The following is a 17,818-nucleotide window of genomic DNA, read 5'->3' as shown; positions in this document are numbered from 1 at the left end:
TAGTCCATCTGTTTTGCGGCCTCATTTTGAAACATTCTTTTGTATTTTTCCTACAGTTTCTCTCTAAGCACTCAGAAAACACTAAGCTGGTAACAGGATCAACTAAGATTTTCACTGATCAGTAAGAGGACCAAGAGCAGATGGTTTGCAAGACTGCCAGAATTCATTTTTTCAAAATGTGCCATGATTCTTGAATAACGCCCAAGCATTTTGGCCATATCCAGCATAGTTAAAAGAATCTGAAAAAATAATTTACGCACCTTTTCTGAGTGTGGAAAGAAAGGAAGAAGGTACAACTATTTTTATTTTACCAAGACAAAAGATCAGACCTAGGTTTTTAAAACACAACTTGCAATTTCAGTAAACTACAGAAGCCTCAATATGCCCTAATGTTTAGAAGCTAGTGAGTCAGAAGACCACTATTACACTCGCACTGAAGCTTATCAACTATGACAGAATTATGTGTTTATTAGCTAGTCATTAAGTCCATCGACCATTAAGTCATTTTCAAGTGTTCTAACATTTTGTAAGATGTGGAATTTATAACATCTGCAGTTCTAGCTCAACACAAATGAAAATTCTTTTTGGATACAGAATGTATGTAATGAATACTGAACTGATATTTTCATCTTCTCCATCTCTTTATGAATAAAATTGCACAAACCAGAAAAGCTGCCATTGGTTGCAATCTTTTGCCTTGTTCTCTAACAAATAGGCTTGAAAAAAACCTATCTACCTCCTTCAATACTTCTCAGGAAAAAAATAGCATTAATGTGCTAAGCAGTTGGATGCTGGGTTCTGGATAACACCTGAGCAATATGACATATATCCTATATTCTTCGACCAATTTCAAAAAATTTTCTCAAATTACAACACAGTTCTGAAAGCACACTGAAGGAATACATATTGTGAGTTAAAAATAAGACAGTGGATGGCAGCAAGGATCTCCTAAACTAGAGTCTTAGGAGACATGACAGTTCTGAACAACTGATGTTCAATGACAGGTATGACAGTGACTTGGTATTTCTATTGTAAATTCTCACTATGGTGGTCTCTAAAATGTGATCCTCTGCATTTCAAGTGTTAGAAGCATTTTTTTGGTCATCATAGCTTCCAGAGAGACTAACAACTTACATACCACTGCCATTTAAAATGTACATTTTGTTTGTCTTGCACCTCCTATAGGTATTATAAAGACCTTGCACATGAAATACTTTACAAAGAAAAGAATGGACTGCACGGGTAACTCACAACTGTTATTGCATCTTGGTTCCAAATCTTCTATAATAGCTCGTTTCTTCTGTAGCTCATTGTTAGCTTCATGGAGCTTCTCACTGTTAACAAACCATAAAAGCACATATTGTTTTCCCAATATTTTTACTGCGCTTGAATGAACTTTAAATGATACAAAAAATCCTCAGATAGTGATATATCTTATGATTGATTGATTTTTGCTGTGGGGCACGAGGACAAATGACAGTGACACTGTGGAAATATTTGTTAAATAAGCTGAAAAACATTACGGTGTATGGAGAACAGTCAGCTTCGTTCTCAGTAATTATAAACTCAATTTAGAATTTACAGTTAATTGTACAATGCATGCTCAAAATGAATACTCGTAATTGAGATTACACTAAGAAAGAATGGCTAAACCCACAGGCAACAGAAATTACTTTATTTTTGCAAGCCAGTCAAAAAAGCAGACAGCTCTTTGCGTTTTAGGGAAATAAAAGAGGTGCAGAAATAGCAGAACAAAAAGGTAACACTTTCTAAAACGTTACCTTTTTGCCACAATGTATACTAAAAAGTAAACAAATTAATTTTGTTTACATTAATATGCTTTCCTCAGAACAAAGTTACTTACTCCTCTTGAGTAAAGATTTGCACAATGTTAAACAAAGTTTCTCAACAACCACAAAATGATGGTTCCTTCATTGCTCTTACTGCTTTCACAAAGGTTTTCTATGAGATGTAAATAGTATCTGAACAGCAGATTCCCAAACATTCTGTGTTATCCAATTTCTCTTAGTTGTATATTTTCCAGATGCATGATTAATGACTGCCTTCCTTACCATATGGAAAACACATCATTGCAAATGGCAAACAAAATAGGCAAGCAAAATACTTACAGATGTTCTTCAAGTTTCTTTTTCAGAAGAATTGACTAAAATAGAAAGTTAGATGTTTTATTCTAATATATTGTGGAGCTTTAACATAATTTCAAAATTATTTAAACCATATAATTGTGACATTCTAACCAAAATCAAACTTTTTACTTCACTCAGTTTTAGATCACAACTTAAAATCCATACTCTGTGGTAGCAATCCTTCTCTCCATAGCTGTGTGACTCTCCTGAAATTAGAGTGCTTTATAATTTTATAAATATTTTCCCAGGAACTAGATCAATAAAAGTAAGATCCAGTTGTTTTATTTTCTTCAGTATTTTTGTAATTAGACTTAATAGAGTAACCTGAAATTGGAAAGTGCAGCAAAATTCGCTAGAAGAGCTGCCCTACAAATACTGCAATGTAATCTGCACGAAGACATGTAGGAAATCAGTTGAATAAATTCCTGTCCCCATAGAAACTAGAGGCAATAGACTGTTTCTGACTGGAGTATAGCAGAAATGTTACCCTTTTTCTGTTTCTCATCTTTATTGATTACAGACACATAAAAATTATCATACAACTTACAGTGTTCCACTTTCTGGTTAAATAACATTTAGATAGGCTCTCTGAATAAAATCTTCCAGGTAAATTTTATTTTAATTTTAAACTCACTTCATACACAGTGAGTACCTTTCAAAAAAAAAAACCAAAAAACAAAAAACAAACCACCCCAATAAATGTCTATAAACTGAAAGTAGTGTTAAGTAAATAGAAAGCCATACTCACAATAGCCTTGAGCAGAAGCCCATGCCAAGAAACAGAGATGACATTAGTATAAAGCAAAACAGCAGCCAACAGAAGAAACTTTAGAAAGTCATGAACAGAAAAAGTTAAAGCTATGCACTTTTTCACGCATGTGCATTTTTCTCCTCTGTTCTCATCAGCAGTTTCATCCTGTAACATTTTCTAAAGCATATCACTAAAACCAAAAATACAAAAATAGTAAAGAAGCACATTTATAAATAGCTGTGTTTAAACCAGAATTTCAAAGGAGAGCAACTGCTATTTTGGAAAGTGATTTTAAAACAAAAATCATACAAGTAACAAAACAGGAGAAAATACACAGTCTACTGGGCTAGAAGCAAAATTAAGAGATGCATGTGTTTTTGTGGAGTGATTCTGAACTGTGTTATTGCCACACTGATTAAATACAAGACCAATGTAGAATATATAAATCAGAAACTGCCTTTTTGGTTTGTCCACTACCAATCACATTGGAGGTCTAGTATGTGACTGATGGTCCAGAACACCATCAAAATGTAAGATAAAATAATCAAGAAAGTTACTTCATTGCTTTTTCTCCAGTGGTCTTCCAACAAAGGTTTAAGACACCTGGCCAACAGAGACAATTACTGTGTGCACCCAAAAAAAGCTTTTAGCTTTGTTGTAGTGTAAATACTTCAAAATATTGTCTTTGATCACACTCCTGGGTCATGCTTTTTTGTTATTTCCTTATTGCACTGTAAGAAAGGGGAGGATGATGTAAAAACAAGCCAGCATGACTCTACTGACTTCAGTGTCAGAAATTTGTAACAGCTAAGGATCTGCAGGTTTTGACCATCTGGCTTTTTACTTTTCCAGTCCTCTAAACAACTGCAGCAACACCATCTTTTCTTTAAAAATAAATGTTTATATGCATCTTTCTTGGTCACAAAGCATTTGAACTGGCACCATCACTTATGTCTGATCATTTAGGGGACTACTGCTTGGTTTGGACAAGAAAGGGAAAAGTTGGCAGGAGTGTTCATTTGCCTAAGGTAAGAAAATAAAAATTGAACTCAGCTTTTCTTTTGTAATCCTTGTATTGCACTTAGGCTTAGCTTGGAACAGATACAACTACTTGTCAGCATTGATTCCATGGGTATATTTTCCTACATATTATTTGCATAGTACCAGCACTGTTCTGGGAGTAACCCCTCTCCCATCTAACCAGATTGTATGTTCTCACAAGCAAGAAATTAACAAAGATAAACAGCACACACAATTAAAAGAAGTGGGACTGAGTTTATGCAGAGTAGTTTACCCAAGATACAAGAATAGGAAAAAGAATGGTAAAATATGTGATTTTAGCCACCCTAAGATCCTGTATATACTTGTAGCAAGGCAAATAAATTACTCTAAATATGGGCAAATATTACTTTTTTTTTTGAAGGCTCAGTTAGCCTCAAAGCCACATATCCAAATCCTCTGCTCCTAATAAGTAATTATTGTAATTGTTGTTCTCTCATATGAACACCACTCTCTTAAAAGATCCCAATTTAAAAAAAAAAAAAACCTTTACCTAATTTTGAGCTAGTTTTACATTTAACTTCATTCAAATGTTTTATCTGTTCATAATAGAAGAACATTTCTGTAACCAAACTGTAAAAATCAGCAAACACACACTTGTTGTTTTAGTTTTTCCCCCCACTGCTAACAAGTTTCACTTACAAAACACCAGAAAAAAATACTCTGGTGTGGTTTTAGAAAATAGGTATCCTCCCCAATATTGAATTGCTCTTTTCTTTTACATCAAAAAAACTACAGAAATAAAGACTTTTTGCTGGAAAATTCCTTAATGATTAAACAAGCAAAAGGAACAGGTCTTTCCCCTTTTTGAGGACAAAGTTTGGTTTTGTTCTGCATGTTAAGGCCACAGGCAGACAGCTAGGGTCTATCTTGAGGTTAAGCTAACAACAGGATGAGGGAAACTGGCACATGACTTGAAAAGATTGCTTGATGAGACTGGTAATACCGTGAGATGATGACAAAAGTTATAAACAGCGCCAAGAGGGATGGTCAGATTTCACAGACGCTACAAGTAATCATAGAATCATAGAATAGTTTAGGTTGGAAGGGACCTTTAAAGGTCATCTAGTCCAATCACCCTGCAATGAACAGTAGCGTCTTCGACTAGATCAGGTTGCTCAGAGCCCCCATCCAACCTGACCTTGAATGTTACCAGTGATGGGGCACCTACCACCTCTCTGGACAACCTGTTCCAGTGTTTCAACAAATCAGCAAAGTGGCTGAACTTCACAGGTAACCGAACAGATAACAGTTTTGGGGACTTTTAGGGAGGTGTCAAGTCAGAAGGACTTAGTAACTGTATCAGTAACAGCATATATGGCCAAGATTGCATATATAACAGTAGAAGAAACACCCTGTGTGGTATGGATTTAGCACGACTAGGTCCAGTGGCATAGAACTAACTAAAGGCAGGTTGTTGATATACAAAGGGATTAAGGCAGAGAAAGGGGAGAACAACGATGACAAGAGTGACAAGGCAGCATGCAAATGATGTAGTTGAAGCTGTTACAGGTACCTGTTGAGCAGCCCTACACATGACCACTCCATTCTGGAGGACAAGAAATCAAATGTGCTATTCTGACCACACCAGGCATGTCTGAGTTGAATCACTAGTTGGGAAAACTGGGATAAGGGAGGCCTTTCCCTGGCTAGCAAGGGGAACAGCCAGGATGGACTAATCATGCATCCCAAGAGGATGTGTCAGTGCCTAGTACAGGCCTAATGGCACTGATATCTTTCTAACATCTGTCTCCACTGCACTTCAATAAAAAATCAAATCTGCTTCCCCATGCAGACCTCAGCAAGCAGCATGTATCAGTGCCAATGATGCTTGCCTGGGTTAGGATAGTGCTTTTACTACTTTTTGGGCAAGCCTAAAAATTATTTCAGCTCTGAAAACAACAAAACTGAAAAAAAACCAACCAAGCCCTATCATACATTTCTAGACTGAATACTAACAGGAACTTCAGTTTTCTGGGTTGAGTGTATTTACGGTGTAAGTATACAAAAATACAAACTGCAGTGTACTATTGCAGAAGTAGTGAAAACCAGAAGAAACATGCTGAAAATGATGCATCAGTGAACTGTATGCCATGTCTCTCCTTATCCTTTTTCTTATGCTTCTGAAGAATCACTCTTTCTTAAGGATATCTTAAGGATAACTCAGGTGGTCCCAGCACAACTTTCATCTACTTGAGCAGCTGGGTTTAACTTTGAGGTTTGCTCTTTGTGTGGGAGATTGGATGAGGTGTCCATACTTTCAGAGGTTCTTGCAGTCTCAATACTTCTAAAAGTCTACATTCTCTCTTTTGCTTCTTGAAGAGTAAATTAAATCCTACACACCGAACTCAGCAAAACAGGCCATGGGATTAGTGCTTATAAATCACCACTGGCATGAGCAGACCTACACAGAAGCCAGGAATGCAGAAACTGCATCATGAACTTGTCAGCTCTAATTTGATAGATAGGCTGCCTGTTACAGCTGCACTTTGTTGTTAAAAGAGTCATCCCAGGTGATGCCTACATAGACTGCAACCTGTCCTTTAAGTGAGCTACAGACACATCCTAAATTACTGTCCAAACCAGAACCTCAAAAAGGAACACGATTAAAATTGCAGTAAATAAAGCTGAATTCAATTAGACAGGGATCATTTATGATACTTAATATCCAAGAATAATTTTTTTCACATTCTTGTTCACCCTCAAAAATCTGATTTTGTCCAATAACCAAGACAATAAAGAATATCTCAGAATCACATAATAGTATGGACCTATTTTAAAATATATTCCAAAATGCATTCTAAGTTATTTAGGAAAATAATCTTATTTGAACTCGGCTAGGTGTTTTACTTTCATACAGTTTATTCTAAAAATTAAAAGGATAAGATAAATTAAACACACTCTTAAGTGAAAATAAGCAGCTACTAAAAACTTTCACTGTTTTATATAAATCTGTTAAAACCACAAAAATAGAAAGTAACACATTACAACTTGTTGCCAATTATCAACACAATTCACTGAGATTGTGAGCACACACTGTGCAGGTACAGTCCAGCAAATCACTGCTTTCAAGAAAGTTCTAGAGCTTCTTCTCTCATATAGAGATGGCAAACACAATTTTTGAGTGGAAGACTGAAAGTTGTTTTCCACACTAACTCTGCCACAATGTGTATTCTTACATTAAAAATAAAGTTAAGTCCACATACATAAACAGAAAATGCTGTATTATGTGGACGGCCTAATTATTTGACTTTTTTTTTTTTAGCTTTGGCCTGAGTGGCTTCTTGCATTACAAGATACATTTACATCCACAATTACAGAGTTTCCACTGTCAGGAAAGGCCTTAACTTTCATTAAAGAAACTAAGCCAAAAATAACTTCAGATACTTTATTAAGACATGGAGAATTAACATTTACTTAATTCTCTGCAAAACTCTATTCTAATTAAATAATTTTAATGCTAAGTTTACTATTGTAAGAGACACAATTAATGAAATAAAACATATTTGATACCTTCTCTACATAGGATGGTTTTCTTTCCTAGACAAATGTCTTACTGTATCTTACAACCTATTTAGAGAAGCACAATTGAGTGATAAGACAATACAAGTAAATATGAAAACTATCAGAAATCTCCATTTGCATATTTTTATTTTTTTACAAAAATATGAGTTTCGAAAAATGTAACTACTTGAATGTAAGTTTGATGTACATTTCTACTTACATCTTCAGCTTTTGAACCTTGATCCTGCAAAGATTTTTGTAGTTCTTCAACCTGGGACTGCACTTCTAGAAGTCTCTGATTTACCAATCTAGGAAAGAGATAGTATTTTGTTTTTCAGAAAAAACTAAACAACTTCAAGAGGAGGCCTGAGATTCTTAGTGTCCAATGTTTTCAGGTCATCTGCACAAGAGATGCAATACTGTATTTTATTCACAGAAAATTTACAACTGTAGTTAGAGCATACAGCTGTTCCAGAGATTATAGCCTGTAGTCATCCAGAACATTCGGATACTCTTCCAAGACAACATAAATGCATGTATTAAGAAATCATTTCTATATAGACGAAACAAGAGTTTCTAACAGTCAGTTTTACTGTGTGAGAGCTACTGCTTTTACATAGACACAGAATCCTATAAACCTACAGGTTGGAAAGGATCTCCAGAGGTTATATAAATCCAAACTCTTCCTTAAAGCAGGTGCACTTACAGCAGATTGCTGGGAACCATGTCCAGTCCAGCTTTGAACACCTTTAAGGATGGAGGTCTGACAATCTCCTTGGGCCTCTCTTATAGAGCTCAGACTTATACTCCATACTGCATCTTGTCCCTTGTCCTTCCACTGTCAATCTCTGAGAAGAGTCCAGCTCTGTCTTCTTGACACCTTCCCATCAAGTAGATGTAGATAACAGTATTATCTCCTCTATGCCACCACATCTTTGGCCTGAACAAACCCAGTTGTCAGTCTTATCCCACATATCACATGCTTCAGCATCCGTCACCTTATCAGTATTCTGCTGCTCTCCTGTACAATCATGTCTTTCTGGTATTGGGGAATCCAAAAGTATATGCTATGTCCAGATGTGATCTCCTAAGTACTGACAAGAGGTGAAGGATCATTTTCCACTCACTTTACTGTCCACTAATTTAGTCTATATCTAACCATTCCACTAGTATTCAGTCCAGAATAAAGTCAGGTTGGCCTTTCCCAATTACTTTCTTGTCCTTCATGTGGCTGGAAACAGATTCCAGATGCACTTGCTTTGTGAAATTCCCAGAAAATGAGCTGTGGCTGACCAGTCTCTGTAGTTCTCCAGAAAGCGTTTACCTTTTCCCAGGCTTCAGGAACCTCCCCCAATCAAAGGGGAAAATTAGAGAGCAGACTCAAAGCTTAAATAAAGAGCAGCCTCACAACAACATCAGCCAGCTAGCTACCTTACCATGCTCATATGCACACTGTCTGGTCCCATGGATGCCTGTGTGTTCATTGGCTTAATCTAGCAGGGTCAGCTAGAGCAGGTTGCCCACAAACATGTCCTGTTGAGTTTTAAATATCTCCAAGGACAAAGACAACCTCTCTGGGTAACCTACAGCAGTGTTCAGCAACCCTCCCAGTAGAAGGAAGCATGTTCTTACATTTAGATGAAATTTAATGTGTTTTAATTTATGCCCACTGACTCTTGCCTTGTTACTGGGCATCACTGAGAAGAGTCTAGGTCCATTTCCTTTAGACCCCCCCAACAAATATTTATAAACATTGATAAGATCCACCCTAAGCCTTCTCTTTTCCAGTCTACATAGTCTCTATCCCTCAGACTCTCCTTATATAAAAGATGCTGCAGTCCTGTAGTCACATCCTTGTGGCCTTTCACTGGACTGACTCCAGTAAATCCATGCCTTTCTTGTACTGGGGAGGCCAGTATTGGACACAGTACAGTGTCCTCGTTCAGCTAGGATAGGGTTAAGTTTCCCCAGCAGTGGGGGGGAAGCTCTAGCCGTGTTATTCAATACCATGCTGACGTCACCTCTGGGCACCCAAGCGCAGGAAGATTGGTAAAGAAGTGGTGTGCGGTTGCCTCTCTCACTGCTGTATCGGTACATTTCTTGCTCTGTTGATTGTTATTACTGTTATTGTTCTTGTTGTTGTTCAGTTTGTTGCTGTTGCACTGTTGTATTAAACCTCTCCTTATCTCAACCCCGGGGTTTGTATTTCACTCCCTGCTCCATCAGGTCAGAGGGTGGGGGAGGAGCACTGGCAGCATGGTCTCGGTCCCGGCAGGGCCTAAACCACCATATACAGTCAAAAGTATACGGCATTGTTAGAAAACCAATTGAAACAGAGAACAAAGCTTCTTACCTGTTTTCTGTCTCCAATTCATTCTTCCGTAAGTTTGCATCATCAAGAAGGCTCTGCAACAAGGCAATCTTTTCATTGTCAGAACCTTCTTGGTTCAGCTTTAACATCTTGTTCTCATGCTGAAGGCGAATGAGTTTCTCCCTAAATACATAGAATACAATTTTGTAGAAAAAAGTATACCAATCTCTACAAACAGTTTACTACAGGAGGTGTAAATATAATGTAAAGATCATCTTTACCTATTTAAGGAAGACAGCTGAGACAACAATGTTTTCAAACTTCCAAATACAAACCTGATTAAAGGAGTTGTAATTGTAGAAAGCACAACACAAGGAAGTTGCCCAAATGCCTCTATTAGATCTCAGAGTACAGCTGGACAGATTTATAGGCAGAATGTGGAGAACGCACAGCTTGATGCCAAGTATTAAGGGAGGGTGTAATCTCAGCTATCACTGAGCTACTGCATGAACCTGGGCTAGTACCCTTGGGTGGATCCCATCCAGACCCATAGACTTGTGCATGTCTAAGCCATGCAGCACGTCACTAACCATTTCCCCTTGGATTATGGGGACTTCATTTTGCTCCTTATCCCTGTCTTCCAGCTCAGGGGGCTGGGTACCCTGAGAACAATTGGACTTTATACTGAAGACCGAGGAAAAGAAGGCATCAAGTACCCCAGCCTCTTCCTCATCTTCTGTTACTATGTTTCCCCCAGCATCCAATAAAGGATGGATATTCTCCTTAGCCTTCCTTTTGTTGTGAAAGTATTTACAAAAACATTTTTTATTGTCTTTTACAGCAGTAGCTAGATTTAAGTTATAGTAGGGCTTTGGCCCTTCTAATTTTCTCCCTGCATGACCTTATGACATCTTGTAGTCCTCCTGAATTGCCTGCCTCTTCTTCCAAAGCTCATAAACTCCCTTTTTTATCCTGAGTTCCAGACAAAGCTCTTGTTCAGCCAGGCTGGTCTTCTTCCCTGCTGGCTTGCCTTCTGGCACATGGGGATGGCCTGCTCCTACACCTTTAAGATTTTCTTCTTGAAGAATGTCCAGCCTTCCTGGACTCCTTTGCCCTTCAGGACTGTCTCCTAAGCAACTCTGTCAACCAGATCCCTAAACAGGTCAAAATCTGTCCTTCAGAAGTCCAAGGTAGCAGTTTGGCTAACCTCCCTCCTTACTTCTCCCAGAATTGAAAATGCTATCATTTCATGACCATTGTGCCCAAGACAGCCTCCAACCATCACATCACCCACAAGTCCTCCTCTGTTCACAAGTAACAGGTACAGTGGGGCGCCTTCGCTAGTTGGTTCCGTCACCAACTGTGTCAGGAAGTTATCTTCCATACACTCCAGGAAGCTTCTGGACCGTTTTCTCTCTGCTGTATTGTATTTCTAGCAGATGTCTGGTTAAGTTGAAGTTCCCTGTGACAACAAGGGCTAGCAATTGTGAGACTTCTCCCAGCTGGTTACAGAATATTGCACCTGCCCCTTCATCATGGTTGGGTGGTCTATAACAGACTTCCACCATGATATCTGTCTTGTTGGCCTTTACCCTGATTCTTATCCATAAACACTCAACCCTTTCATCACCATTGTCAAGCTCTAGACAGTCAAAATACTCCCTAACATACAGAGCTACCCCACCACCTCTCTCTCCTTACCCATCCCTTCTGAAGAGTTTATAGCCATCCATTGCAGCCCTCCAGTTGTGAGTCATCCCACCATGTTTGCATGCAACTGTATCATAGTTTTGCAGCTGCACAATGGCTTCCAACTCCTCTTGTTTGTTGTCCATGCTGTGCGCACTGGTGTAGATGCACTTCACTTGGGCTATTGATCCTGCCATCTTTTTGAGGGCAGAAGCCCTAATTCCTATGTGACTGTTCTCAGGTGCTTCCATGGTCTCTAAAACACCAACAACCCTTATGTCTTTTCTGCCACACGCATCTCCATCCCCTACCTCCACTGAGATGGCTACGGTGCTGTGTGCATTAGTACAGGGACATTTCAAATGTGCTCATCATGAAGCAGACTGAAGGACCCTTGCTAGCACACTGTCTTTCAAACAGTAGCATGCTGTCCTCACGGCTTATCTCTAGTGAGCCTGGTTTTATCCCTTTCCCCCTACAAATCTAGTTTAAAGCTCTTTCAATGAGCCCTGCTAACTCCTCATGTCACTTGTTGATTTCCTCAGGTGCAACTGACAGGTCACAGACTGAATCTGTCTCATGGAACCCTCCTGTTTGGTCTGCAGGCCTTCTCTATGAGATGGAGAAAGACCCATGGTCTGTCACCATGGAGGGAAAAAGAGAACAGTAGTAGCTACTCCTATGGTTGGGGTATCTTGGGCAGACTTCCAACTTCAGCGGCAGCCCAGACTTCCAGATCAGGAAGTTCCAGTCCCACAGCAGACACTGCTACTGTCCACCTCTATTAAGTTGGCATGGAGGCCAAGTTTAGCAGCTACAAACACTCTGCATAGATGTATGCTTGCATAAAATCCATAATTCAACTTCAGGAGCCAAAGACGAAGAGCCACTGAAACCACGGGCTATGCTTGGATATTTACGGCGCTTAGGGTGCTATCCTCTCTCACACAATCATGTGGAAGGTTTATGCAGTAACTCCATAATTCACTAACACTGCCTCAAAATGTTTCTAAACAAAACTAAAAAGAATTGCTCTTGTAGTAAGGTGCAGCAGCACAGCTGGAAGAAAAACAAATTTTTTCTATTATTAGCTTTCTAGAAAGGTATTATTTTACTACTGAACTGTATTTGACCCATATTGAGCTTTCCAACTGTTAAAATACCATATCACTATTAGTAGAGATAAAAGGAAAGAATTCATGAAGAGCTAACTGTTTTCTGAGATGTGACTGTCTTAAAAATTTTAGTATACTGGCAAGGCTAAAAAGAGCCTGCAACATCTTAGGATACAATGCTCTCCCACTGCTGTTTTCCTTTTTAACAGACTGTAAACATTTGCCATGATACAAATGGAACTTACAATTTACTCTTTCTTTCACAATTTTAGTCATTTTTTTCCTTGTACAACACCATGTTCTTGTTACAAACATTATTGTCTGTTAATGCGCATATAAGCTGCAGTTATATGAACTCTCTGCAGTAAAAGAAGAGACAAAACATGAGGATAAAGGGTTTGTTTTCCCTTCCTTTTTTGGAGCACAATACGAATTCAAAAGAGGTCAACTGAATTTTGTCTTAAGCATGACAGCTCCTGTTGTGCAGAAATCCAAAAGGAGAAGAAAAGACAAACACTGAAAACTAACTGATCATCTATGCATACATTGTAAAGGTTAGTAAAACAAAGCACGCATTAGCTTACTTTATTTCGGGAGTAACGATTTCTGCTGCTAAACTGTCTGAAGGCTCTTGTCTTCCCAGAGGCATCAGTCCTGGGTTCGGAAAAGTAAAAAAAAAATTAACAATCAGACTAATAACTTTCTTTAAAAGACGAGAAGTAAACGCAGTTCTGGAAGATTACAATTTTAGAGTAGTGCTAGACAGTAGAAAATGACACAGAGTCAGGCTACAGCAAGACAGACAGACAAGCACAATTTCATCTGGAGAATAATCATTGATTCTGATGAAATAACTTTGTGGTGTATTTTCTGCTCATTAGTGGTGCAACATTACACATAGGAATAAGTTGCAACACATGAAACATCATACACACATGATGAAAACTTAATCTCTCTAAAGAAAATTATGTAACTACACAGAAATCGGCAATACATTATAAAAATATCACACTGGGGAGGAGTCTAAAATTTCTGATTGACTGAAATAACATTTGATGTCTACAAAAGCTTACAAAGTTATGAATAGCTGAAGCAGCTTTTCACTGCTGATCTTAGAGGATCTTAAATTTATTCTGTGCTAAACAAAAGCACATTCAATAATCTCCAGAGAAGTCCTGTAAACTTCAGAAAAGATGCATTTAATCTCCTTATTTGTTCTTTACCTGTAGTGGTGAGTTGACCCTCCTGAGCTTGTACACATCTAAGCTCTTCAATAGTTTCTTTCAAAGAATCCCTTTCTGTTCTTAATCTCTGAATAATCGGAAAGAGAATGAATATCAGTCTTGGTACTACAAATCTACCTCTAACAGTAGACAAGTTGGCAAAAGACACAGCCTTCAACACTTTGAAAAGAATTAAATGCAACTTTAGAGATTATTTTCAAATCAAGACATCTCAGTCTATTTGATAATAGAATAAACACAAATATTACACATTCCACATGAACAGTGGGTTTTTTGAGAAGAGTTACTGCTCTGTATTACATTTACAGGAATAAAAATATCAGGGTATAAGCTTACAAAACCAAGATATTAGTGACACAAAGTTCTAGTACCAGGTAGTAAAGAGCATCTACTGGGGCCACTCAGCCAATGCTCCTTTTCCCCTCATCAGGGCTCATTCCAAGGGAAAGGGAAGTGAATTAAGAGATCATAGACTTTTCTCTCACCAAGAAACCAAGGTTTAGCCAGGAGTGAAATAAAAAGAAGGTGAGTACATAGTCAGCATAACAAACAAACAAACCGCATTAACTTAGTTTTGTTTGTCTTTCAACAGTGAAAGTGTGAGCAGCATTTCCATATCCCCTTCCTCTCGTGTATCAGCTGGCCTTGCCATTCACCAGCATCTTAGCTATTGAAGAAAACTAGTTGCTTGAGGCTCAGTCCAAAGAGAACTGAAGAACAGAACTGGACCATGTTGGGATCTAGACAGATGGGCTCTTCAGCAGTATCAGGCAAATACTCTGCCAATTTGGCACAAGTCCCCTTTTGGCAAAAAATGAGAATCTGCAGGTGGCATCAAGCTTTTGTCCAGAAGGTTGCCAAGATTCAAAAATGAAAGGAGAAAATGGCAACTATGCAAAGATCCAAGTTGTAGTTTGCTTCAAAATCAGATATGTCCAGTATTACTAAGAGGCCTCAGTTCTGTGTAGGTATGGAGTTGTGACAGCTGACAGCTCCTTACATATCATCCTATTAACAGTCTGATTCAGATATATTTTATCTTTCAGCCCAAATGGATCCAGAACTTGGAATCACTTTGGCATGAATACGTACATTCTGTTGTGAAAGTCATTTCACAAACCCCACTGGTTTTACCATAAATACTACAGAAGAAGAGCCACACAGAGGACTGCTCAAATTCAGCTGCTGAAAGCAAGGATTCTGCAGTCTGCTACCATCAGTCAGAAAACACCAAGCTGATTAATCAAATGTCAGAATATTTTAATGAATTGAAAGGGTTCACTCTAGGGCTTCATTTGTACACTGCAGACAAAGTAAACTCAACAAATTATCTTAGTACTTATCACACAACATACCACAGAGGTAAAATTCCAAGCCACATAGCTGAATATATCAAACACACTACCACACTGTGCCAGAATATAAAGACAAAGACAAAATCAATTTCAGTAACCATTTCCAAAATATAACCGATCAGATACCACTACATAGCTTGTGACCTGTGGTGGGCAACCATAGTGATACAGATGTGACAACAGGGAACAGAAAGAGTAACACAGGTAGTGAATCACTAATTCAAATGTTAAGAGACTTCAGCTGTAATCTACTTCTCACAGGTGCATATTCATTCAAAAGAATGTATTGAAAAACAACATCTGTCCCTAAAAATTATATTTGCCAGGGGACAAAACAGAAACTATATGACAATGGCCTGCAATTCAGATCCTTTGTGCAAGATGAAATGGTCCACCAAGCAATGGGTAAGCCACAGACACAACCTTACCATTGTCAAACATAACAAAACTGGAAAATCAAACTTTAAATAAAGAGCAGGAAATAAAGCCAAAGCACAGTACAAATACAGGTACTATGAGCATTCCAATCTGAACTGAAGGGTAGATGGAAGTGATATCAAGGACAAGTGTCCACAATAGTTTGAAAATTTAATAAAATATGGAAATCAAAGACCTATGAACTGAAAATAACTGAAAACTTTCAGTTCAATTGCTACTCAAATTCAGGGGCTGGAAAGTTTAGAAGGAATTGGACAGGAAATATGATTACTGAGGGAAAAGCCTACAGAGATTCTGACTGATGGATTAGATGGACTTAAAATAAGCCTAAGAACTTAGTTTGAGGTAGTTTGAGGCACCTGCTTCCTAAGAAACAAGCCAAAATAGGCTGGTGATAAACGATAGTATGCAAGAGAAGTCTGAAGGATCATGCTTGGCATGAGAGGACAGAGCAATTAATCACAGAATCACTTGCGGCAAATGACAGAGAGGAAGGGAAAAGACTGGTATCCATCCTGTGTGTTCCATGTTGGTGGTGCAAGACAGATCAACAAGGACCTGTCATAAAAGGTGAGATCACCACAAAGGACACATCCCTCTACATGAGTCCTAAGCCTCTAGCTGCAGTAGTCATGACTCCACAAAGAGAAGTGTGCTGATGGTACCTCAAAGAATACTTTAGAAAAAATGCAACAGGAGTTTAGTTCTAGGATGATACTGCAGAAACCCTACTTTAAATAGTTTTTCAGAATTCATTACAATTACTCTGGGTGTTTATCAATCTTATGGTAAATGGTCAAGAAACAACTTCAGATCCCAAACATGAAGGCTTTTCCTCTTAAAAATGGGTTACATATTTTTTTATACAGTCACTTTATTCCATGCTGTACAGTTCCTAGGTTTAAAAAGGAACTTTTACACAAACATTAGAAAATTTTAAGTGAAAAAAGACTTCCTAATTTTAAAAGTTTGCTATAAATGGCTAACTACAATTACCATATCTCTGCGTTATAAATGACACAAAGTTGCTATTGCTACTACCAAAAAAAATAACACCTTGGCACTTACATCTTTTTCTTTTTGGAGGCTGTCTACTTTTTCTTTCAGTCGTTTGCATTCATAATCTAATTTATCAGCTTTCTTGGATTCTTCAGATAACCTGTTTTGTAGTTCAACTGCCTGTGAGAACAAGAATCAATAATTTGTCTGCAAATATCAATATTAAAACAAAATACAAAAGACCAAGTAGCCAATTACCATGCACCATGACTCATGTTGTAAACAAGTGAAATAGTTATCTATAGGACATACTAATTCAACCACCAGTTTATGCAGTCAGGTAATGTTTCTTAACCTGAGATTTTCCTAATCATTTTTAATAGATTAATATAAGGATTCAGCCACAGGCTCATAAACAGTTCTCTTTACTTCAGAAGAAAACACTGCTAACAAAGTTGCATGTATACTTCCAACTACAGATCCGTAAAGAGTTTTTTAAATTAAATGAGCAGAAATCTGAAAGCTGAGCAGAAATGATCAGTGGACAGGAGGCAAATCAGTGAAATCTTGCCTTTTCAAAACTCTCAGCCTTTACTAGCAAAGGCTTATTCCCAGAACATCAGTAAAGCTCATAATGCAGAGAGCATGGAAGCAAGTAAGCTGAATGAAGATTGACCTGCAAACACAAAAGCTGAATGAAGGCTCAGCTAAAGAAATACAGCTTCTTCTGAAACAATTCATAAGAAAGCTTTTTTATGGCTTTTAGATTACAGATAAAGTGATTAATGTAAATTGTGAAGCAAAGCAGTAGCCATACCTACGTTAAGACTGCCTAGTGGTTCTAATTACCTTTTATTTTCAATGTGTATAGCTATAGCAAAATAACTAACAGGCCTAAAAATCTGCATGGTCTTAAGTCTTAGAGAAGAGAGAACAACAAGAAGACTTGTTGTTGTTGTTCTTAAATTAAAAGCTGCAAAAAAAGCATAAGCCTGCCATTTCTGAGATTATCAGATTAAAAAAAATGTTAGATATGAAAATATTTCATTTCTCAGATGTGACATCCATCACAGACTATCAGAATAACTGCGGGTATAAAAAACACATGCAGGCCTTATCCTGTGATTGTGTCCCCACTTGCAAAATAGGTATACTTTCACTTCAAATGAAAACAAAGGCATTAATGTTTGTAATCACTCATGCTAT

At 37.9% G+C, this 17,818-nt stretch overlaps 1 protein-coding gene across 6 annotated transcripts in view; it reads right to left on the bottom strand.

Annotated features, from left to right (window-relative positions):
- The window catches only part of HOOK3 (hook microtubule tethering protein 3), a 93,061-nt gene that overhangs the window by 19,035 nt on the left and 56,208 nt on the right, over window positions 1-17,818 (bottom strand). For all 6 annotated transcript variants that reach the window (XM_074812075.1, XM_074812072.1, XM_074812071.1 and 3 more), the window contains 7 exons: window positions 16,682-16,792; window positions 13,800-13,887; window positions 13,161-13,230; window positions 9,815-9,955; window positions 7,682-7,769; window positions 2,130-2,164; window positions 1,252-1,334 (listed from right to left, as the gene is read on the bottom strand). In XM_074812075.1, coding sequence (XP_074668176.1) covers window positions 1,252-1,334; window positions 2,130-2,164; window positions 7,682-7,769; window positions 9,815-9,955; window positions 13,161-13,230; window positions 13,800-13,887; window positions 16,682-16,792 — 616 coding nt within the window. The remainder of the gene's footprint in view (window positions 1-1,251; window positions 1,335-2,129; window positions 2,165-7,681; window positions 7,770-9,814; window positions 9,956-13,160; window positions 13,231-13,799; window positions 13,888-16,681; window positions 16,793-17,818) is intronic.

This window comes from Strix aluco, chromosome Z (assembly GCF_031877795.1).
Source record: "Strix aluco isolate bStrAlu1 chromosome Z, bStrAlu1.hap1, whole genome shotgun sequence".
Lineage (NCBI taxonomy): Eukaryota > Metazoa > Chordata > Aves > Strigiformes > Strigidae > Strix > Strix aluco.
Note: the sequence above shows the minus strand (reverse complement) of the source record. Positions and strands in the feature narration are given on the sequence as shown.